Source organism: Miniopterus natalensis, chromosome 17 (assembly GCF_054644295.1).
Source record: "Miniopterus natalensis isolate mMinNat1 chromosome 17, mMinNat1.hap1, whole genome shotgun sequence".
Taxonomy (NCBI): Eukaryota; Metazoa; Chordata; class Mammalia; order Chiroptera; family Miniopteridae; genus Miniopterus; species Miniopterus natalensis.
The window spans coordinates 27,264,127-27,289,600 of NC_142097.1; the positions used below are offsets into that span (position 1 = coordinate 27,264,127).

The 25,474-nt window shown below is 36.4% G+C and overlaps 1 protein-coding gene across 5 annotated transcripts in view; it reads right to left on the reverse strand.

Annotated features, from left to right (window-relative positions):
* SPOP (speckle type BTB/POZ protein) overlaps positions 1-25,474 on the reverse strand; it is a 61,898-nt gene that overhangs the window by 9,157 nt on the left and 27,267 nt on the right. For 3 of the 5 annotated variants that reach the window (XM_087826177.1, XM_087826178.1, XM_016215605.2), the window contains 6 exons: positions 21,686-21,737; positions 10,698-10,841; positions 9,915-10,036; positions 7,917-8,068; positions 7,667-7,794; positions 1,042-1,219 (listed from right to left, as the gene is read on the reverse strand). In XM_087826177.1, the coding sequence (XP_087682303.1) occupies positions 1,042-1,219; positions 7,667-7,794; positions 7,917-8,068; positions 9,915-10,036; positions 10,698-10,775 (658 nt within the window). In that variant the 5' untranslated portion in view covers positions 10,776-10,841; positions 21,686-21,737. Of the gene's footprint in view, positions 1-1,041; positions 1,220-7,666; positions 7,795-7,916; positions 8,069-9,914; positions 10,037-10,697; positions 10,842-21,685; positions 22,108-25,474 lie in introns of those variants that run through there. The other 2 variants (XM_087826176.1, XM_087826179.1) reach the window with 2 other exon arrangements.

Consider the following 25,474-nt stretch of genomic DNA (forward strand, 5'->3'; position numbering starts at 1 on the left):
GTAGAAAGTACAGTTGGCTCTGGACACAAGGAAGAACACCCCTTCCACTGAGAATGCAGGGAAAATGCAGGGAAAGTGAGGGGCAAGAGCTAAGGGGAAGAGTCTCAATTTTCTTTTGGAAGAAGTAGCAAGGTCGTCTTTTAGGAGTTGGAGATTAAAGGAGAGTGGTAAAGGTTTGAAGTACCTATTGCTGAGAAAAAGAAATGGAGCTAACTGTAGAAAGAGTTCGTGGCAGTGCTGAGGGCCTAGCTGAGTATGGAGTGCGTTAACCTAAGAGTTGATGACTTTCTTTAGCAATACATGGTAATATCTAGTTGAGAGGGGGAAGAGAAAGATGATTAGATTGAGCCAGACTGAGGTTTTGCCAGGTGTATATTGTAGTATAATACAGCAGAGGGTCTTGGTAAGAAATCTGTTGCCTGAAGGTTCATGCTATTTCCGTTTATGTCCTATGGCCTGAATAGAAGTTTGTGGCTGACTGCTATGCTTTCACGTGAGGTGAAGTCAGCCCTGCCTTATCAGCTCCTCCTGTGTCAGTCTTTCTAGTCTTAAAGACAAGAGGTCTATTATTACAATAAGACCCGATCCTCCATGTCACCAGCAACATTCTCATTCTTCTAATATGTTTATATAAAAGACAAGGCTAAGACCTCCAGGGTTGGTGACTTAGCTAGATGGTAGTTTAGTCCTGAGTCCAGAATTCTCTCTGTTACATCCTAAGTCCCTGTCTAGGGACCAGTACCTGATCTTAACCAGTGTCTTGACATCTGTTTTCTAGGTGCAAAGGCATTCAATACATATCATCATCCATTCCTGGAAAATGGTGGCCTAAGTCCACTACAGAGGAAGAACAGAAATACCATTTTTATGGAGAGTTGCCTTTTTGGTTATGACAACTAATGTCACCACAATATTAAAATATATTTAGTTGCAATTTTTTTGCACTAGTTTAAAAGCTTGAAGTTATTCAAAAGGTGATTATGCTGCCACTGTTTTTCCTTGTTTCACCAAAACTAACACTCCCCACGAATAAATACTAACCTGCTAAGATAGCTTTGTGAGCCTGGAATTCCTGGCCAGCAACACACAAACAACAGTCTGTGAACCGGGAATTCTCCCACAGTCCTCCTAACTCATCGGCCAACCGGCACTCGGGAACCTTCACCATATTCATGGTATTCTGGCCAGAAATGTTGACGGAATCTTGCACCACACTCACCTGTGAAGACAAGCAAACACAGTCCAAAGCTTTTGTTACCAGGAATTTCCTTCCCAGCAGGGAGAGAGATGATTTTTACCTTGTTGCTATAGTACATTCAGATACTACAAAGTTAGTCATATTCTCTTGAAATCACCTCCACAAATCAAAGCTTTATCCTGTGGATCAAGTAATTTCCTATCTATCACAATCATACTTAGTCTACATCATCTCAAGAAAATGGGGAGAGAGCCCCACATATCTCCTTCTCCTCCAACTTCTAATAAGCTCCACCCCCCATCCCTGAAAACCTGGGCAAAGCCATCAGAGGGAAAAAACTGACAGAAACAACTGTTAAACTTCAAGTACTGACCTTATCCTGCCTTAAGGGAAAGGTTAAATACAAAGAACTCCTATAGAAACTACCACTTAAACTCTTTAGAGAGAAAAATCTAGTATGCCTAAAAAGCACTTCACTTACTTTAGTTAGGTCTGGAACATGAAAATAAAATGCAGCTTCCATAGGGCCTGATAAATAATTGGTAGTTCCTCACAAATGTTACTTTAATGAACAGGACTGGGCTTCTAGTAGTGATAACTGAGTGGGTATCTCACACCACTTATACCCTTACTCAGTCATCTGTGACAATGATATGCAAGATGGCTGGCCCCCGCTAGACATGCCCTTATAGCTTTGGAACAGAATGATGAGAACAGGTTTAAAGAGGGATCCAACATGCCACATGGCTTCAGCAGCAGCATGTTTTAACCAGGTGAATTAACAGTTCAGTTTAGATTTAAAAAACAACAAGGTAATTTCTAGATGGGTCAGTGAAAGTCAGATAAGTTTGTTAGTATACCAAATATAAGAATTTATAAATCATATAATATTATAAGGTAAACATAAGTTACCAAACTGAAGATAAGACCCAGCAGATCAGTCTTCTGCCTAACAACCACTGCTATGCTTTGCCTCCTACATCATATTAGGTTAGAAATGTTAAAATCAAAGCAAAATTCGTAAACCTCAGCATCAGCTACCCACTCTTGCTATTCCTATGAGTTAGATGAGAAAGGCAGCTTAGGAACATTCTAAATGACCCAAATTTCTTTTAACCTTCAAAACAGAAGTCATCCCTTAAATGCAGTCATAAACCCTGAGGCAAAGTTAATGCCCCATCCAAATGACCCGTAATCCCTTCTGTGCAGGAGTGAGATATTTATTATAGGGTCAAGAAATTTATTCATTTGTTTGAAATGAGCTGTTATAGTCTTGAGCAATGAAGCAGCCAAGTTAATCAATTATGAATGTGCTTAGCATTAGCAGCACATTTATCAGAGCCAGATTATAACATTATTTTAATAGCCTGAGACCCAGCATGAACTACTACACAGAGATTCTTTCTTGTCCTGTGTAAGATCTCTAATTTGGTTCAGCCATTCTCTCATATTAACATCCTTACTTCCCTGATATAATATTAATATCAAAAGTAGAAGTTGCCTGTTTCCAGTTATAGCTTCAAAATACCACTGATTTTTTTTTTTTTTATTAAAGAAAAAAACCAAGTAAATCCAACTTCCTCTTAGAAAAAGGCAGGAATCTCTTGGGATGATCAATGAAGGGAATGGAGAATGCTTTTGGCACTAAGTCCTAAGCTTGAATTAAACCAGGCTGACAGGAGCCCAAAGTCATTAACACTTGATGGCAATTTACTAGACTGGGTAAAATGAACTGGCAAGAGATAAGGTAAATTTCAGACTATGGTTACCAGTGGACCCTCTGCTGGTTAGATGCATGCTTGGTAATGAGTGGGACCCCAAAACTGTGATTCTTCTCACAGGGACAATTCCTCTCTCTAGACACAGACAGAAACGCAGCAGGAAGGAGAATGTACCTTTACTGTCTGAGCCAGACTTGTTCCGCAGATATATGGATGCCTGGAGTCTCCAGAGCTCTGAATGTCTGGCACCTCTTACTAACATTAAATATGCTTAATTAAAAATAAATTTTAAATGGCATTCACAAATGAGTCTTCAGAGCCCAAACTTTTAACTTAGAAAGGGATTGTTTTCCTCTGCAAATGATGCTGCTAAAATGAAACCATTTTGAGAAAAACTAAAGATTTTTTTTTTAATGCCTATAAAGTTGACTATGGAGACTCATTCAGAATTACAGCTATGAAGATGACGTGATTGTGACATTTATGTCGTCTTACAAATGACTGCATGAAAATGTCTCAGGAAGGCTGTATAACCCTCTAAATTTCAAGTTGTAAAAGGGCCTCACTTTTAAAGGCAATTCCTTTTCTTAAAAAAGAAAATTTCATAAAAGACTAAAGATTGTGCCGATTTTTATACATTTTACCTAAACATAAAAAGTCAAAACCAATGGAAATATACTTTTAAACTTCTATATAATTAAAACATTTGAGGGGGAAAAAAGACTCTTCATATAAATTGTTTATAGCAGCAGCACTATTTCTTTTTTCTTTTTTAAATATGTTTTTATTGACTTCAGAGAGAAGGAAGAGGGAGAGAGAAACATCAATGATGAGAGAGTCATTGATCAGCTGCCTCCTGCACAACCCCTACTGGGGATCAAGCCCAAAACCTGGGTATGTGTTGTGACCAGGAATTGAACAGTGACTTCCTGATTCATGGGTTGACGCTCAACCACTGAACTACACCGGCTGGGCAGCAGCACTATTTCTAATCAAAAGACTAGCAACAATTTAAATGTCCATCAACAAGAGAATAAACTATTGCATATTCACACAACTATTATACAGCAGTAAAAATGAATGAACTGTAGTTACATCCACAATATAAATTTTAGAAACATAATGTGAAAAGAGGAAGTCCTAGATGACTACATACATTCTGACACCAATTTTATAAAGCTCAAAAACCAATCAAATGTAAACAATATATTATTCAGGCATACAAATAATAAATGAGAGGATGATGACATACAAATCAAAATAGCTATTTATTATCTCCTGATGGGGGAAGACAATGGTCAAAGGGATAAGGGAAAACCTTCAGGTGAATTACACGTTACCGGTGGGTTGGATTGTAGGTTTACTACATTATCATATTTTATAACCTATAATAATGTTACATATTAAATCACCATTTTTGTAGGACAAAAACACTCAAATTGGCATTTTCTTATAGTTTAACTAATATATGCAAATAATCCATTAATAAAATAATAAAAAGGAAAAAAATGAATAGATTCACATATTTAAAATTTGGCTAAAATCATATTCCCAGTCAATGAGGGGATATTTTATGTTTGAGAAGGACAGGAATGTTTTAAGAGTTAAGACTACTAGATACTTCATATTTCAACTTTAATTACAACGTTACAAAAAAACGCTGAAATCTTCATTGTATATTGAAGGCATATACAATGATGGTGGAATATGTGCATCTTCATTGCTAACAGCTACATGTTTTCAATATAAAGAAATGGAGAGAAGGGTCAACAGAAGCTAAAACATTTCAAGTAGATTTTCTGCCATCCAAATTATTAAAAGTGTAAAGCTGTCTTGATTCTGTTTCATTACCAAAATAAATACTCTCTGTGAAGAAAACTTGGTAGAGCCCATGTTTCCCTGGGTAAATGGCATTCAGCTCCACTTAGCGTGGCACAGCAGACTAGAGACAGAAAATGGAGAGCTGACACTAATTTGCTGCACAATGGTAGGAAAAAAATTACCTGACCTCCCTAGGCACTTCTTCTCTCCCCAACAACAAGAAATGAAGATAATAGAACTAACCAAGCTCAAAGGATTGTGAAAAGAGACAATTCAAGGAATGCTTTGAAAATGCTTCCAAATACATTAACTAAGCAATATCAACTTGGAAGAATCGCTACATTTCCTAATAGACAAAAACATCACTGAAAATTTAAAGTGAACCCAGTGCGGCACATTATAAACAAGGCCATCCATTTGGCATTTTCAGAGTTTGCAATCTAATTTCATTTAAATATTCATTAAAAGTAATATTACTAAAACGAAGCCCAAACAAACAAATGTGTGATTCTCAGTCTTGCACTTTAGGATATATTCCTTCTTGTGGCTTCTGGGAACATAACAAAAAAAAATTCACGGAACAACTATACTTATTGCATCATGACAGGACAGATGTGTCTGGGCCAGAGGCTGAATGAGGAATGGAGCAGTGGAGTATTCATAATCTAAATTTGTATGTGGACATCAACTTCATAAAAGCCTCTAAATAATAAAATACTAACTAAACCTATAATAAACTAAATTAAAATATAAATATGAACTAAAATAAACTTGTACATATATTTTCCATTGATAAAAGGGAGCAAGAGGTCAAAGGGACAGAACTTGCACCAAAGAATGATCCAGCTTTGTAAAGCACTAAGAACTCAGATGAGCTGCATACATTTTTAAAACCCACACATCCAACACTCCCCCCCTCCCCATGCAACTGTCTTGCAATGCTGAATGCTACTAAGTCCACAGAGAGCCTTGGAACAAAAACAAGTCTCACTAGGCACAAGCCCAAGTATGAGAAGCAACACTCAGCACCTGTGGCCAACAGAGAAGTGTGAGAGGAACAGATGGCATACCTGGTCCAATGGTAAGAAACCGATGGCATCAGCAGAACCCAGCAGACGTTTCCCTGTTCAACATCTCCTCACTTCCAAAGTGTCATCTCACTTCCCTTCTAAGTCAGTAAGGCAAATCTAAACTTAACCACAGAATTTCTCCTAAGAGATTTTATACAGGGAAGCGAAGGGGGAGAGAGTGCCTCAGTCTTTAACCACAGGATGAGAGACTGCCAAGTGAGGGCAGAACAATTGGTTTCCAAATCAAGAATGTCAATACAGGGGTCGGAGCGGACTGGAGAAGGGGGAAGCATGAGAAAAGGCTGGACCCACTGTGGACTTGGAAATACTGCAATAAAGGTTACGGCACTGCCTAAAACACCAGATGCAACATTTAGAGGAGAAATCTTTCTTCAGAGAACAGTTAAGATGGGCTTTGATTCCCAACAGGAATTAGAATTTCCCACTATTTTTAAATTTTTCTGAGATTTAGGTCTTTCAGATAGGTGAAAATGAAATTAATGGTCTGTTTATATAACATCTAACCTCACACAAAACCACCTAATAGTTTTCATTTCTTGCTTGGGCAACTGAGTGTGTACCTAGTTAGATTTACATGGAATTCAAATTTCAAGTTCATCAGACAAAATACAACTAAAATAAATTCTGCATTTATCTAGATGTCATCATGTTAGTATTTCCTTCTTTTATTTAGAAATTTAAAAGGAGAGAAGGTAACTATTATGCAAACTGCATTTTATGTATTCAGTGTGGTATTTTAATAAACTAGACTTCCAGAATTTCCCAACAACCAGGAACTAGTCTGGAAATAACCAATGAGCTGTGACTCAGAACAGAAGCAGGCTACTACTGGCCAGTCCTCTTCTACAAAAGGGCGAGATTCCTAAGGGACACCCTTCCAGGCTACACAGGTGGTGACATGTTTTTGGAACTGTCATTAACTCACAGTATGAGCCTATTATCTGACAGAACAATTGCAGGGAAATTGCCTGCACCCTCCCCATGGTCATTTTCATCAAATGGTGCTGCTCAGGAAGTGTTTCCTTGACCATACAATGTACAGGAAATACTGATGTCTTCAGTTTTATTCATTTATTACACGTAAGCTTAAGAATATTTCTAAATGTACTGATAACAGCATGAAATAACTTATTAGTATATATTCATTAACAAAACCACTTTCCAACTCACTCTCAGTTTTGGAATTTTACTTCGAGGCTTCTCTTATAAACCTAAGAAAGGCTCTTAGGTTGTTGGTTTCTGAGAGAAGGCCTCTCCGAGCTGACTACAGTTAACTCTCAGCTAATAGGAGTTAGAGAGCTTTACATAACCTTCACGCTAGAAAAGAGGGTTCTCACCTTCCTATTTCACAATTACTCTAGCAAGACAAACCAAAGACATTCAACTCCTGATAAGTCATCTGGTTCAAAGAGCAGAAAAGAAAAGCGATCTATAGTCAAACATATGTGGACTTCATGCTCAAGGAGACGCCATAATGTTTAAGGAACAAATTATGTACTTGCTGGCCAGTATGCTCAGCTTGAAGTGACAGTCTTTCCAAATGCTATCTGAAAAAACCCACAACAAAAAAGCCAAAATCCTGACCAAAGCAATTAAAAAATCATAAATACCAAGATTGTACACAATCTTTGTTTTTAAGAATAGGAACAAGTGGAAAGCTGAGATGCCCGACAACCTTGAAATCATGGCAGTTTCAGTCACATAAATAACGTTTGCTAGCACCACCCCACTCAGGGGTTCTTCTCACTCTCCATCCCTGATACAATACAATTAAATCTGCCAATACTGATCAGGCCTGGGAACTGCTAGTCTCACAGCGGGGTAGAAGCACTCACCTCACAGAAGAGGGTAAGCTTGTCATCAGGGAGAAGCCCGTTGGCTTCATCCAAGAGAAAATCTCTACGGATGAATTTTTTGAATCCCCAGTCTTTGCCTTGCACAAACCTATATGCCCGTTGACTCTCTGAGGTGAAAAAAAAGTCATATTTAGGGTTACTCAAAAAACCAGATCAAATCTACAACTTGTCAGTGTATCAAGTTGCTGGATGTGAAAATTAAGAATCGAACAAAGAAGAGAACATTTACCCATAGCTTTGGTTTCTTCTCCCTTGGCATTCAGGATGGAGAATTTGAATTTTGCCCGAACTTCACTCTTTGGACAGCTGACCAGTAACAGGTAAAGTGACAGGTAATCTTTGCTTTCTTCATCTAGCCCTTTTGGGTTTACTCTCAAACACCTGCCCAAAACAGATAGAAAAAAAAAAGTGTTGAAAACATCCATGCTTATAGGCTGGAGAAGGGATAGAAGAGAACTAGAACATCAGAATCAAGAGAGGGAGATGTTTTAAAAACAAACAAACAAACAATCTCAGGCCCCATAATCAGGAAATTCTGATTCAGTAGAATGACTACTTTGGAACCACTTTTCTAGAGCAACCTGAGTCCACTTTTTAAAAGTAAACAAAAAAATAAAGGCGCATTCTAGAATCTGACAACACATCCCTTACATCTTTGCCTCTTTCCTCATAATTTCCTAAATCATTCCTTTTCTCCCTAAAATATTTTAAAAGTCAGGCTATTCTAATCCTCAATCTCAGGAGAGGCAGCCCCTAATTTTGTTGGGACTGTGGTGAAACCATGAACAAAAAAGTGTCAATAAGCCCTTTAATATCACCTTGGGGGAGAAAAAGTATTTGAGAGAAATATGTGAATAGTACCTAATCTTTCATAGATACTTTATCAATCTGGCAATAATATTATAAGATTAAAATCAAGGAGACAGTATGGAGGAAGCACAGATAAAAGTAAACTCCCAGGGTATAGCTCCAAGCTATACAGTCAGAGATGCCAATCTGTTACCAATGAATCAAAACAAAATTCAGACAGAACAGGTTCAAATGAGTTAAGTTGTAAATGTCAGTTGAACTGCAAGTGATTCAGACACTGCTTCTACCAGATAGGCCATATGTACCCTAAGGCCTTGCCAGTGTTATGACACCTCTCGCAAACAGGTGGCCCAATCCAATGCCTCTCTAGGGAGTGCCACTTATATCTCTATACATTGTGTTAAAGATGTAGATTTAGATACAATGCCTAAGAAGAAGCATTCTCTCTCAGCACCTAGTAGTATACTGCTTAATGTACACAGCCAACAAATACTAAATGGAGAGCTATTTAACTTTTCAGTGGGTTATCAGAGGTCAAAAATGGCGGTTCACAGACATGTGTTCTGGTCTTTGCAGTAAACGCATGAGTGCATCCTTAACTACCTGGTCTTCCTCAAGAGGACACATGGTTTGGGTGGGACTGACTCTCATTTATTGCCACAGGGATTAATGGAGGGAATGGAGACCTAATCCAATCAGTATATGTATAACATATTCTTGGCCACACAGTTAGTTCAGAAGTTCAAAAACTTCTGTTGGATGGTAGTGGGTTGTGTTCATTACTAATACAAGTTATCCTTCAACCACAAGGGAAATTAGACTTGAGATCTCCAACAGTGTGGAGAGCAAGGCAGAGCAGAGAGAGATGGAGGTTCTTAATCTAACCACTGGGCTGCTGGATTGAACTAAGCTTCAAAGCCATCGTGCACCCCGGGCATTCCAGTTACATAAGCAAATAAATCTCCATTATTTTTTTAAAAACAGGCAACTTAAAAGTCAAGAGATTATATGTTAAAATCTAGATTTCTTGCTTTTCTTGAACCATCAGAAAATCTGGCAATGGTTAAGCCCTTGTTCACACATAGCTGTAGTCAGCTGGATCTCAGTACCCACTGTCCCTTTTAGAAGGACACTCATTTGTTTGCTAGTAGTCAACACTTACACCAGATATGGATATGTTTTACAACACTGGCCCTCTTTCCTCATTTACATTACCCTACAGCCATTTGAGTTTGCAGATCCCTGATATACTCAGCAAGCGCCTATATGTACCAGGCACCGTTCTAGGCACTGGGGAATATATAAGGACAAAGTCCCTGTCTCTAAGGATCTTACATTTTAGTCAGTCTCCCCATAAAACCAAGCAAAAGAGGCAACTTTTAGAAAAATTTTTACAACTAGATGTATTCTTCCTCACCATTTCAGTTTATCATTGGCTCCTGATGAAAAGGTTGAACTTTTAATGACTTCACCCATTTCCTCCCGGCAAAAGCTAAAGTTATTGATGGTCCACATGTAGGAGAATTTCACTACCTTGATCTGTTGATAGAAAACCAGGAAGTAATTAAATAAGAAGTGGGCGACCTAAAAAACAGGCTAAAGATCAGATCATTGTTTCCCCTCCCTCCCTCTGCATGATCCCAGAGGAAGATAGCACTGTTTGGCCAGCATGGAGGCTCAGCCTTTTTCTCACCTTACGTCCCTCATCCACATTTTAAGAAATCTCACAATGACCAACTGCTTTCATAACTTTTCTCAGCTTCTGAGAAATACTGAATGGAAAGTGAGAAAAACATGGAAAGGGTTGGGAAAGCAGATGACAAAGCCAAACCTAACATGAGCCTTTGTACAAAGAAGTGTTTGACAATTGAGATGTTAATGCTACTACCTGGGGTCGCAAATCTCAAAACTAGTTTCCTTTTGAGTTGCCCAACAGAAGAACACATTTCCATCAAGGAGGATGTAAGTGGATCTAGTTTCGAAGAGTCCCCCCTTTTCAACCTCCAGTGAAAAACACTGGCGCACGGTATTCAGATTCCACTTGGAGAACCAAGGAGTGGAAAGCTGACAAATACTTTATCTGCTATTTGGCAGTTATGTCCCAGAGAAAGCAGAACCCAATGTAGAAAGAAATCTTATTCCTTTCATCCAACAAATCCCCCCAACACGCAAGATTTATAGGGTGAAAACAAGAACCTACCTGTGTGTAGCACCAGCTCTCAGCTACAGGGCCACTCGACATTTCTGCCGGAGGTGGAGGACTTGGAACCCTTGACATCGCCAGTTTGAAGGTTAGACGAGATTTCCAATGTCAGGGGACAAAGATTTCTCTTCTCTCTTCACCCTGGTTGACACAAGAAGCAAGAGGATGTTTTAGGTTAATGGCATACAATCCTATTTCTGTTTGACCTTCCAGAGATTGGAAACTTTGTCTCCTGCCTAGAATTCTCTACCCGTATCATTCAAATGGCTGCTTAGAGTTCCAGATTTAAATGTTAATCTCAGAGAAAATCACCTAATCTAATCTAGTCTCCTAGTTACAATTATATCACCCTATTTTAATTCTCTGCACAATACTTAATATTATCTTACCAAAGGAATTTACTCAATGGGCATATAAAGTACATCTATGAAAAGGCTGCCTGAAGAAGAGACAGCATAAGTGAACATCACGCACAACTATATCACTGGCTCCTTCACTTGGGACAGAAATACTCTACTCCTGAAGGAAAATGACCTGATTATCTCTCTATCTCATCTTCTCTTACACTTCAGTACAAACTAATGAAGAGTAATCTTCCATTCCTCAACCCACTGGTAGCTGCTCTTTTGAAGGGCAACATTTACCCCTTTCTTAGATGTGTTCCTTCCTCTGCAGAGAGATCACTCCCCACTTATACCCACCCCATCACTATACAATTTTCCAGATTCTTCTCCTTGTTCTTGCCCTGTTTTCTGATCACTCTTGAGTCTCTTTCATTAAATGTTCATCCTTCACTATTGTTCCCCATGGTTTAATCCTCAGTCATTTTCTCAATCTACATTCTCTTTCATGACAATTTTATCCATCCAACAGTGTCAAATTTCTGCCTTTATAAAAAATATTTCCCAAATCTCTCTAACTTTGACCTCTCTCATAAGCCTCAGACTATTTTCAAATAACTACTCTACATCTCAGCAGGGTGTCCCAGTAGCCAATCAGATTCAACTCAAAATTCTCCCTTCCAAGGCCATTCAAAAAAGTGATGAATTTGGTGACAATTTTAAGTACCATAAACTAAACTAAACTGAAAAGAAAAGCTTACAATGCATGACAGAGGAATAATTTCATTAATATACGAATTGATATATAAATTGTTTCTAAAAAATCATTAAGAAAAAGGCCAGCTACCCTACAAAAATATCATTCACAAAGAAAGAAAAAAAATCACTCTACCACTTTTTAACACCTATCAGACCTGCTGGGGAAAAAAAAAAAAATCAATCAAATCATGCATGGGGATATGGAAACTCTCATATACTGTTGATGGGAAAGTATATTTTGGATGGGGATTTGGCTACATCTTGTGAAGTTGAATATATATGTACACTAAGGCTCAGTAATTCTACTTTTAACTATAGTATTGCACTAGAATAGTGGTTCTCAAATTTTAGTGTGCATTAGAATCACCTGATAAATTGGTTGCTGAGCCCCACCCTCAGAGTTTCTGATCCAGAGGTTGGGAATGAGCTTTAGAATTTGAATTTCTAACAAAGTTCCCAGGTGATCCTGATATGCTGGTCCTGAAACCACATTTTGAGAGCCACTGCCCTATAGAAGCTACACATGAGCACAAGAAGACATAGACAAGGGTGTTCAATGTAGCACTGTTTATAACAGTGAAAAACTAGGAGCAAACTCAAAGTGCATTCAAAGGAGAAGATAATTAAATTGGATTATTTCCATATAATGGAAAGCTATATTTTAGAATTAAAATTAATTAACTAGCTCTACAGCACCATGGAGATGACATCAAACACAATGCTAATAAAACAAACAAACAACTTTTGCAATGTTATGTGTAGTACATTATTTATACAAATTTAAGATGATATTTACAGCTATATGCATGCAAAAGTAAGAAAAAAAAGACAAGCTATGCATCAAATTCATGATGGGAGACCAAGGGAGAACAATGAGGCTGGGAAAATAATATAAGACATTTCAAGTTGACCTCTCCTATTTCTTTTAAAATAAGGATGATCTGAGGCAAATACGACAATACAAATGTCCGTTGGGTTTGGGATGATAACTACTTGAGTGAGTACTACTCTTTGTACTGTTCTGCTTTATTTTTTAATATACTGTATTAATTGTAGGAATAAAGTAAGGATGTATTCCATTACATCACACTCTGTCTGGTTTATAACACCTAAGGGAGAAATTTCTTTCCTGAATACTGGTTTGTTTTTAGCTATGGACAGACTATATGAATCTTATCACATTGCCCTCTTTGCCTGGCTACCAAGAAGCCCCAAGACAAATGTGTGACCTAGCTCCTGAAACTATAGATTATTCTATATGCTACATTCTATATAGATTCAGATGCTCATTCTGTGATAGTTTATTACTTACTTAATGCTGCTATTCCTTTTGCGATAATTCCTTCAACTGGTTACTGTTTTCTAATATGTTAAGTGCTTTTGGAAACTGCCTCAAAGCCTTTGGAGAAATAGGTATAAATGAGTAAGAACGACAACAAAATCACTCAGCTCATGCATAGTCACTGACAAGTATGTAGTAATCATGGAGGGGGGTAACTGAGATTTAGTTGCACCCTCACAAAATAATATCATTGGTATTACCAGAGTCCCCACTGGTTTTAACACTACTCTACAGGCATTTACAACTAAAGAGTCCCATGTAATTGGAGATGGAGTTAACAATCTTACACATGAGGTGCTATTTCACTTAAACTAGCAAAGTAAGCACCACATTGCATTTGAGCCTCCTTGGCTTCTGAAATTCATGATTTTATGATAACATCAAGAAAAGAGGCCAAATGCTACACTGGATCACCTATGATCACCTAGGCTTGCACTTGAGGGAAAACACATTCTCACAGAACTGTTTGTCTAATAATGAGTAAATGCACTTAAAACAGTTTTACACATCCCAGTTACCATTATTGCCAGCAGAGGCCAGAATGAAATTTCAAAATTCCTACTTGAAACTATCTTTTGGGCAGGTTGGCAATAAAGATGTGAATTTTACATGTTAGTTAAGAGCATGAAATCTGGCTCTGGAGGTGTGGAGTGCAGGCTCAGCTCTATACTGAACAACAATAAATACTAATTTGAGTTATTTTGAAGTTTAAAATATACCTCAAATTTATCTAACAATGAACAATTTAAGAATTCTTTAGGTCTAAGAAAAAGACAAATTTAAAATCCTATTTTAATGGATTAACTGTTGCTATTGAACCAAAGGTCCATCATTACAACCAGAAAAAAAAAACAACTTCTTTGGTCTTGGCCATTTTTTTTTCTTTTTTGCTTCTCACTCATTTTGTAGCCAAGTCTTTTGTTGTTTTTTAATAATATCACCTTTCTTCCAATTTTAAAAAAATGTCCAACCTAGCAGCTAGAAGAACTGCAGAATCAGCCTTAGGCTCTGAGGAGCTCTAACCACACAACCTGCTGAGAGGGAAATTGACGAGGATAGCACAAGTCTAATTAATTTCACTCATAGCAGGCACCATGGGCAAAGTGTTCACCAGCAAAGTAACCTGGTGTTACACGAACTCTCTAGCACTTTACGCCAAATGCTGCAGATACTCAGCAGAAAAACAATTTTAGAAAAGAGGAGGTCTATTTGAGGGTCATGGTTTGAGAACCTTTGTAGGAGACAACTAGCACCAAAGTATATTGTTCCTGACTTCAAACAAATTAAGAAAAAATATCCAAGCTCTCAAATGAGAAACTTATTCTCCAAAGCTTAGCAAACTTCCCAGTATGTTGACAACTCTGAGGCTGAATATATCTGTTAGATACCACCATTTATTTTCCTGTTCATTCTATTAAATCCTGACCTGTGAGGTTACACTTCTTCCGAGAAATATACTTAAAATACCTGTCGACTGTAATACTGCTAAAATTCCAATGAAGGTAATATCAGTTAACAACTAATAACAATCTCTAACAGAATTGCTTCCTAGCACAGATGCTTTCACTGAACCTATACAATGCACTTCTTTCTTGTCTTCTATTAGACTTATGAACACTTCTGTTCCCTCTAAGTAAACTTTAAGTTGCTTAAAAGGAACTTGCAACTATTCTTTGTATCCCCTTTACCACCTAGCAGCCTGCCTGGAACAAGGCATTCAGCAAAAATACTTTGATGACTGAAACATTTATCCAATTGCATTGAAACTCATTAACTTTTCTGTTTGTTTCTTTCACATATCTCTAAAAGAGCCCTTTGAACAGTACTGAGTATATTAGATTTGCAATGTAATGAAATCATTAATTTGTTCTTTTGGACATTTATAAACAAAACAAAAAACTAGCCTGACCCTCTCAAATTTCAGCCTGGTAAAAGTGAGTTTTTCATCCAGTATTAAGTATAACTTCATTCTACATGAGGGAAAAGACTGGTTATAATTTCTTTCATTTTGAAAACACAAATTAGTAATTTGAACTAAACTCTTACATAATCAGGATTCTTTCAGGATAGAAGATAAATTCCCTGAACAGGGGGACATATTACAATAGTTTAACCTGTAGTATATGCAGAGCTGGCCAGCACACTCTCTAATTAAGTTTTACACAGAGAGTTTATGCAGTTATTTTTTACCTTTCTTTTATTCTCTACAAGCATTCCTCCATCTTCAATCTAATTCAGTCATCCAGAAAATTTTTTTTTAAATCAACAACTAAAACAGGCATATCACACACATGACATCTATGAGTTAGCCTTATTCCATGAGCCTTAAAATTACAGGAATAAGATTGTGGATATATTAGACTGAACCATGTAATTGTTCTGTAGGCCAAAAATAGCCAAATATCAGCTATTTCATGTGGTTCAACATAATACACAAACATGCACAAGTTAGATGGCTGGGAACAAAGCTTCCTGCCAAAGAATGGTTTGTTAGGGACTTTTTAAAAGACTCACTTTTTTTTCTTTTGGTGTAAAGACTTGTACAGTTTCCAAGTAAGGAAAAATCCCAATGTCATAACTATTTTAAACCTGAGAGACGTTTGCATTTTCCAAAACAGAAGAAGCCGAAAAGATTGTTGACAATTATAGGAGGGAGGAAGGGAGGGATGGCAAGAGAGAGGCGGGGTGGGGGAGAAACTACAGAAAGATTTGAGTACACTCATTTCTGCGAAACTGATGTGACTTCAAAGGAGCATTTGTGTTTCTTCTGTTACAGTGTCTTCAATCACATACAGCCCAGGAGGTAATAACTTCTTTCTCATTATCCCAAGGACAGAGTATTATAGGTCATACTGACTTTCTCTGTTGCAAGGTTTGAATGACTGTTGAACATTTGTTATAGGTAAACTTTTTGCAGTTCAATCCAGTTTAACCAAATACTAAATGCACTTTTTAAAAATTTAGAAATACTTCTTAAAATAAAACTAAGAGCAATCAAAGAGAGACCTCAATCAGCAAAGGAAAGATTGGGTTTCTCTTATATCCCCTTACCAGGTTCATGCTTTATAAAATTTATAAATTAAGCCTGGCCGGTATGTCTCAGTGGTTAGAGCATCAGCCCACGCTTAGAAGGGTCTCTCACTCAATACCCAGTCAAGAGCATGTACCTGGGTTGCAGGTTCCATTCCCGGCCCCAGTTAGGGCACATGCAGGAGGCAACCAATTGACGTGTCTCTCTCATATTGATGTTTCTCTCTTTCTCCCTCTCCCTCCCTTCCTTCCACTCTCTCTTAAAAGCAATGGGAAAAATACCCTCATGTGAGGGTTAACAAAAATAATTTTTTAAGTTAACAGCTTTTATAAAAATTGAGATATAACCTGACATATAACATTGTGTTTGTTTTTTAAATCTTTAAGTGAGATATTTAGTACTAAGTGAATCTAAAGATGAAGGAGAAAAAAGTCAATAGCCTAAAATAAAAATGGGCAAAGAACAGCCAATAGTTTACAGAAATGTAAATACCAGTGGTTCTTAAATATGTGAAAATATGTTCAACTCCCATTCATATTAAGATAAATGCAAATTAAACTGCACACTGATTCACCCAGTGAGTTGGCAAAGATCAAAATGTTTGATAATACTTGCCCAGGGTAAGAAGAACATGCTCTTGACTGGGTATTGAGTGAGAGACCCTTCTAAGCATGGGCTGATGCTCTAACCACTGATTAGAGCATAAATTGTTACAATCTCCATGAAAGGAAATGTGTATCAGAATGGATAAGAAATGCATATACCCTTTGATCCAACAATTCCACTTCTAGAAATTTATCCTACTGATACATTTAATATGATAAGTATATAATGTTTTTCACTATAACACTTATTTATAATCACAAAATAATGGAAATAACCTAAAGTCCATCAATAGGGGATGATTAAATTATGATACAGATAGACAATGTAATAAGTACTGCTTAAAAAAAGGAATGAGGAAGCTCTTTCTAAAGAGGCAAAAATATTTGTTTTAATATACATATTAAAGATAGATATATGCCTGTAAAGCTAGGGATACTGGTTACTTTCAAGGAAGGAAACTGGATACTTGGTTGGGAAGGAGAATTTCCACTGTATTCCCTTTTGTGCTTTCTGAATTTTGAACTATGTGACCATATTACCTTTTCAAATAATAAATAAACAAAATTTTAAAGGAATAAGCAGCATTTACAAATAATTTTTCTAAGTTATGAGATGGCTTATAAATCTGACCCTTATGAGAGACAAGACAGGAATTCTTCGGTGGCTTCCACTGCTATCCGAATAAAATCTACCTTTTGTCATCACAGCCAAGGCCTCAGTGAACCTCCCTGACCTCATCTAACACTTACCCTTCTCAATCACCATGTCAATCACTCACTCAGACCTTTAATTCTATTTTGTGAACACATCAGGCTCTTTCCTCCACCTGGGAAGCTCTTTCTTCCCTCAGTTCTTTTCATAGCTGGTTCCTTAGATATTCTATCAAATGTAATATCCTCAGAGAGGTATTCTCTGACCACCCGATCTAAAGCCCACTTCTAGTCCACTCCTTTCTTCATATTACCCTATTTTATTTTCTTCATTACCACCATCTGAAATTACCTTGTTTTAATTTTCTTATTTGTCTATTGTCTTTCCCACTAGAAGTTAAGTTCAATGAGAGAAGAGAATCCCCCTGTGCCTAATGGTATAAATAGGTACTCAATAAACATTTGTTCAATGAAATTGTTGAATAGACTGTCTTTTGAAATCATATTTTTCCTTAATGAGCTCCAGCTAAAATGTTAAAGTTTGGGAGCTGCTGAATGAATAACAGCATAGGAAGCCCAGGCATACTTTTAAAACAATGGAACATTAAACAAAGAAAATTATCAGTTCATCTCACGTCAATTTTAAAGAATTCATTCAATACATTCCAAAACTACATTCTTTGATTTAAAAAAAAATCCAAGAAAACCTGGGAGAAAAGGGAAGCCTGCAGAGCTAAGTGAAAATTTCCTGAACTCTTAAGACAACAGTAATAAACACATTTTCCAGGATAAGTCAATCCCGGTTATAGAACATACCATTACAGCAATTGTCAGGAATTCAGGCTAGACCTCTAAGTTATTTCAAGTTAAATTCTATAAAATAAAATTCCAATATATTGATAAAATGAGGCAGATCTTTAGCATTTACTTAGATTTGACCTATAATTTTCATACTGTCTGACATGGGGCTTGATTCCCTTAAAATTGACATGTAGAGAAAAGATAATTAACATTAAATACACACATACACATATCTTTAAAACATGTCTAGATACATAACTAAATTTTTTCTATATCAGGCTAAGATGTAGAACATATTTTCTGCCATAGCCAAATATTTATTAAGAGTTGAATTGTTCTTGCAACTGTTGTATATAAGGAAAACTCAGAAACAAGTATAGTATTATGTATGCATGTCAGCGCCTTTAAAGTCTTCCCGGTTTACAGATATCTCTTAGGCAAGCATAGACTCTAAAATAATTATGAGAATTAGATAAGCTTTCGTACATGAAATGGTTACTTTTCCTTCTTCTCCTCAATCTAAGTGTTATAAGATAGAGTTTTATGGACTAGCCTGGCTAGTAAGGTTCATCCAAAGTCAGGATGAACAAGAAGGTACATGAATCTCAAGTCATGGAAAGCAGTGGGATAACTAACAAAATGCTCTCACTGACTCCCATACCTCAGTGTGTGCTGGCTGTTCACAGACTTACTGCCTTTTTCTACAGGTTATAAATAACTACAAAGTGTCCTTGTCCCCAAGGAGACCTTAGCAGCCAGCTCAAAGGTTAAAATATGGAATAATTCTCACTTTGGATGCAACTTTTCCAGATAACAATAATCAAAGAGCAGAAAAATGTATTGCTAATTTAAGGGCTGGGGAATCATTCCCTTCCACTGAAAACTATCTGTCCATTACGTAAGAGTTGTTGACATAGACATATTAGCCTAATTCCCTACCCCAAAAATACTTCCAGGGAGAATGCAATGCTTGCTCTGCTCCAAATGCAGAGGTCTACTGGAAAGAGACAGGCAGATGCCACTCAATAGCCTTGTAGAATTGCATCTCCTTAGACCTTAAAAAGACTTTTTGAGTTTTGTTTTTGCTTTTAATTTAGACACAAATGGCTACTGAGCTAAATACATCTACAAAACAACACTGGGGGAAAAATCCTGTCTCCACTTGGATGGAGGATACAGCAGAATAAACCATGGCTACAACAACCACAAATTTCACAAGACCATCAGGTGATGTGCTGCTCTTCTTAATTACAGAACCCCTGCTAAGGAAAAGAAAAACTCCTCCAACTGCTTTGGAAAAAAAAAAAAAAAAAGCAGATAGGTTCATCAAATTAAGCTTCTCCACACATCACTTTCAAAATCCATCATTTGGGAGATGTCTGAAACGACATGAATCCAAATTAGCAAACAAACAATTATAAAGGGGCCATTTCACTTCAAAGTGGATCTCAGTTCCAAAGGAAAACACCTTTAGAAATGAAGTTAGATAGGCAAAGCCAAACAATCAGCAACTTCTCTTTTTTCACAAATTACAATAATGTGTTAATTCAACTGAATGGCTGGGCAAAATCCTCTAAGGCCACAAAGAGCAAAGTTAGGAAAGATGAAGATTTTAACACATCCTACGTGTTATCAAAGATTTCTCCTCTAGGTTGAGAAAATTTATTCTAAAACAGAGCTGGAACAGAATTATTAAAAAGAAAGGAGGGGTGGGAAGGTGGAAGGAGGGAGAAGAGGGGGAGAAGGGGGAGGGGGAGAGAAAGCATTATGGCTAAGAAGATTCTATTTATATAATTATATTCCCAAAGTTGTTTTGAGATTTGAGACGTTTTTCACCCTTTCCCTTCACAACGACTATGAAGAACCTTATAAAATCCAAATAGTAAACAGATGAAAGGCTTGGCCCTAATACAATTCAAGCATGTCCAATCTGCAAGGAATTCAAAAACAAAAGAGTCATTTCATGAAACAAATAGGGAGAGGTTGCATAACCCCACAGGGTCCTCTGGCCTTTATAGAAGCCAAATTCAACATGCGGTTCTCTTTGGCCATCTATACTTTAGCCAAGCCATTTAAAAATATTTCTTCTAACACAATTTGGCTACAGAAAGGGCCCAAAGAATGCATATCAAAGAAGGAAGTCTAAATTGGTCCTAAGGTATATAATTTGTAATAAGTTCATTAATTTAGAAGCCAAAAAGGCCCACCTGCTCCAGAGTTGTTGTATTTACTACATGTGCAACCAATTAATTCTCTTCAGCATTAACTACTGTAATACTATCTAGCTTTTTAAAAAAATTTTTTAAGTACAAAATTCAGTATTTTCTGGAGATTATTTATGAGAGACAACTAGACCTCCCTCTAACTATAAGAGATCGAGGTGTATGTATGCTTTCATCTTCTCCTTTAACTATGGTCTTTAACTGAAGAAATCTGATGACTGTTTACATGGACCCATGCTCCTTGCCTAGCAATATTGGCAAGAAGTAAGTTCTCTCTTCTTCTAAAGTTATCAAAATAAGCCCATTTCTGTGTAAATGTTAAGATTCTAACTAAACTAAATGGAACAAAGGATGGGCAGGAAGTTCTCAGCTTTAAATGTTCATTCCAAAATTCATGACACAAGGAAAAAGTAAAACCACACAGGCAGACAAAACAAGGGAAAGTTAGACAGAATGTCTGCCTTAACAGAATTTCCTGGCTCTCAATGATTTGTGTCAGAATTCAGAAGATTAACAAGCAATAACACCTGTTTTACCCACTAAAACACTGTAAAAACATACATAAGCATTTGAAGCAAGAATCTCATACCACAAAGTAAAAGTTTTAAGATGCTAGCCAGAATGGTAGAAATATTTTTTAAAGTCACCCACAGAGAGATGGGCTCTAAGGGCACATACACAAAGGCAATCTGCTCAAAATCAAACTCCTTTTATAGAGTAAAATGAAGCCCATGAATTGCTTTAAGGTATTCTCCTTTTCTAAACTGCAATTCTAATTTCCCTGAAGATCTTTTCTAGGGAGAAAAATAATCTTACTCTAAGGTTTCAAAACCATATACTATCAACTGTTGATTTAAAATTTAAATCCAAACACCTCTTCTTCCCTCCATCATCAGTATAAAGCCTAATCCTATCCATATACAACAGTCACCAGAAGAATAACTCTGGTTTACTCTAGGAACGAATATTTAGAATAAAACTTCTTTTGAAGGCACTTATAAAAATGTTTCTTTCACAGTTTGTAATGCTCATTACTTTTTTAAAAAGACCACCTTACATGTTTACCTTATATGACTTCCAACTTCACATACCATTTGCACTGAAATGAAACAGTAGATTGCACTCAAGATGTGCATTTTTTTAAAGTCATGGTAAATATTTCTATGCATTTCATTCCACTTTCCCCCTCATCTTCTTAAACTATACTTAAAATAAAACTATGTAAAAACTCACCAAGTCAAGTCAGTAGAAGGAAGATGAATGGGTCTGGTCTAACAGGAAATCTCTGTTGGGAATAGAGATGATGAATCAAACTTAACTAGATTCTGAATCTCATACAAGTCCTTACTTTGGGTATTCTAAAATGGGAAAATCTTACAAAAGCAAGTGAAACATTTGCTAGGATTTACAAGTCAAAATTACCATTCTTATATCTATAGTCCTGAGTGTTCTATTTTTTAGTCATCTTTCAAAAAGATAATACTTAGAAAATAAAGTCAGAAAAATCCAAGCTAATTCTTCATGAACTGGCTTATGAATGTAGGAAAAATGAAATAAGTGGCTTGCTCCACATCAACAAGAGAGGAGTGATCACTTTTGTTTGCCAGCTACCTCACAAATACTGAAAGGATTACTATGAAGTTTTTATGTAGTTTTTAAAAAGTGCTATGTGGGTCAATTACACCAAAGGAAGATGGATTTAAATGACACTGAGGTTCCTGTTGAAGATTGGTGACATAACTTGGCTAAACACCACCATTATACCACCCTAATAATCTACCGTATCCTTCAAAGTGACTCGAAACAGAAACAGGAATAAGAATGGTTGCATGGCTTCCAAGAGCCTCATGTAGGCATAAAACTCTGGTGCTATCTTCCCTTTTGCAGGAAAATGAAGTACTGCATATGTAATTCTTTAAAAACCAAATCTTTTCCTGAAAATGTAAACACTTTTTTTAACTGTTACACCGGTACAAATAAGCTTCTCTTATTTTGGTAAATCAAACCTGGTTACTACCAGTAATAGAATGAGCTCTCACCAAAAACTGTCTTAAACTACTGATGTTAAAACAGCACAGTCATGATTAGAAGATTTAAGAGCAAGAGTCAGGCTGAATTCATTTCATAAATATTTACTGAACACCAACTGTGCAAGGCATTCTTTGAGGTGTAGTGGTTAAAAACAAACAAACAAAAGGACAAGGTTCCTGATCCTCTGAGGGTATAGACATGTAATAAGCCTTTAAGACTTTATAGGTAACTACTCCTTAGGCAGAAGTTATCAACAAACTTTAACAAATAAAAATGCTCTGAATACCTGTGATTCTTAAAGCTAAAACCAATGCTTTTAGTCCTTTACTCTTTCTCTTTTTTTAAGTTTAAGGTTTTGGTTTCTCAGTAAATTTGCTACAATGAACATTTTTAGGCCCAAAGAATTAGCAAAATTTAAAGAGTCTAACAATACTGGTAAGGACTAGGAGGAATAAGGACACTCTCACACTCTTGGCAGGAGACAAATTAGTAACAGCTTTGTAAAAACAGTTTATTATCTAATAAAACTAAATATCCAGCAATTTCACCCCCATATATGGCCCAAAGAAACTCCTCCTGCACTTTTCTGTGAGCACACATAAAAAAAATGTTCATAGCAGCAGTGTTCATAATAGCCAAAAACATCATCAACAGTAGAATGGCTACATAAATTGTGGTATATTCATATAATAGGATGCTATATGGCAATGAAAATAAACTACAGTTCTATAGAACAACATGGATGAAAGTTACAAACATACTGTTAGGTTCTGAAAGAAGACACAAAAGAACACTTACAGTATTATTCCATTTATATAAAGTTCAAAAGATGACAAAATTAAACTATGGTTTGCAATGAAACATAGATGATAAAATCACAAAGTAAGGATATAATTATAATGTCAGACTAGTCAGACCTCTGAACAAAAAGTATGGGTTATAAGCTAGGAGAGAGACATACACAGCAAGCTTCTTCAGGGTGCTACCAATGACATATTTCTAGTTCCTACTGATGGTTATATAAGTATTGTTTTTTATAATTAATCTTTATACAGTTATGTTTTGTGTATTTTCATTATATTTCATAATGAAAATGTTCAAAACATGTTAAAATAATCCAACAGAGTGTACATACAGTGGACCCTTGAACAACATGGTTTTGAACCACATGGGCCCACTTATATACGAATTTTTTTTCAATAAATACTGTAAATGTATTTTTTCTCCTTTTATGATTTTAACATTTTCTTTTCTTTTACTTTAGTGTAAGAATAGAGTAAATAATGCACATAACATATAAAATATACATTCACCAACTGTTATTAGTAAGGCTTCCAGTCAATAGTTGGCTATTAGTAGTTCAATTTTGGTGGAGTCAAAGTTATACATGGATTTTCAAATGCATGGGGAGGGGGGATGAGTGCCCCTAAACCCTGCATTGTTTAAGGGTCAACTTTGTGTGTGTATAAATTTTATTTATATATTTATCTACTAAATATATTTATTTAATACTTATTATAAGTATATCTATTTATTTCCTCCAAAATCTAAAAGCAAATAAAATGTCTTGTACAATACACCCTTCATTTCCCCCCACAATACAATTCAGGATGAGAACTGAGTAACAGAGCAGTGCCACTCAGAAAAGAACACCTACAGACAGGCTTTCTTACTATACTTCCTTTAAGTTTATATGTAATACATACCTAAGATCAGTATTTCAGGAAAATTTTCAATACTGACAAACATTTAAATCTATGTAGGTATGACTACTCACCAGGAGCCATTACTGAATGCCCAAAGTATTATAAGAAATAAAAGCTTCTGAAAAAGCAAAGCCAGGATACAAGTATTTTTTGGTATTACCATTTTAGTTTAATCATGGCCTCTGATGAAACCTCCAATGACTTCCCATTTCACTCTGAGTAAAAGCCAAAATCCTGACATGGCTGAAAGGCCCAGCACAATCTGGACGTCATTACCTCTCCAGCCTCATCTACAATTACATTCTCTTGAGCTCACTATGTTCCAGCCACACTGCCCTTCTTTGCTCTTGTTCTTCAAACAGAACAGGCTCGTTTCTACCTCAAGGCTTTGTACTTGACCTTTTCTCTACAACTCTTCCCTGATATATTCAAACACTCCCTCACCATTGTTGGGTCTTTCCTTAACGGGCATGATCTCTGTGACACCTATCCTGACACCCTTAAAAATGTAATCCCCACCCCTATAGCCCCAATTGCATTTCTCCTTCATTATTTTTTTCTATAGCACTTAAAGTCATATACCTTACTGTAGCTGGAATGGGAGGTCAACTCTTGTCTGTTTTGTTGCTGTACCCATCAGTGTCTGGCACGTGGAAGGCCAGAACTAAATACTTATTTAATAAATGATTGAATAATTTACTTTTCTTTTGGATTTCTATCCTTGAAAAATTAAACAGTAACTCCATACATTCAAAAAAACAATGTTTCCCCTTTCTATGTCAAATTTAATAACAAAGTTTGTTTTACTAACAAGTTTCAGGTTTATGTTCTTATTAACATTAATAAGCCACAGGTAAGACTTAAATGAAGTTGACACAAACAAAATTGTATTTTCCCCTAACAAGTGTGCAGTGCCTGTTTTAAAAACAATGCTGGGAAAGCCCAGACAGACAAGAACTCTCCTGAATTGCTGGTGCAGGCACATACTGGCACTGCCTGACATGAGATGCAGCATGAAGACTGACTGATTGCTTCCTTTACCTATACTTTTTGTTATTTTTAATTTTTAAAAAAATAAGCATGTTTTACTTTTATAGTCAGAAAAAAGGTGTGTGTTTTTTAATTTTGCAAACAAGATATAACTTCAAGAAGTTCTTTCTCTTTTGACTAACACAAACAGTAAAGGCTTTGGTGTACATCTAGATGAAACAGCCCAAGGAGACTACAGTTAGGAAAAAAAAATTATTTTGACTTAGGAAGTAAAATTTTTATGAAGCATTTCCAC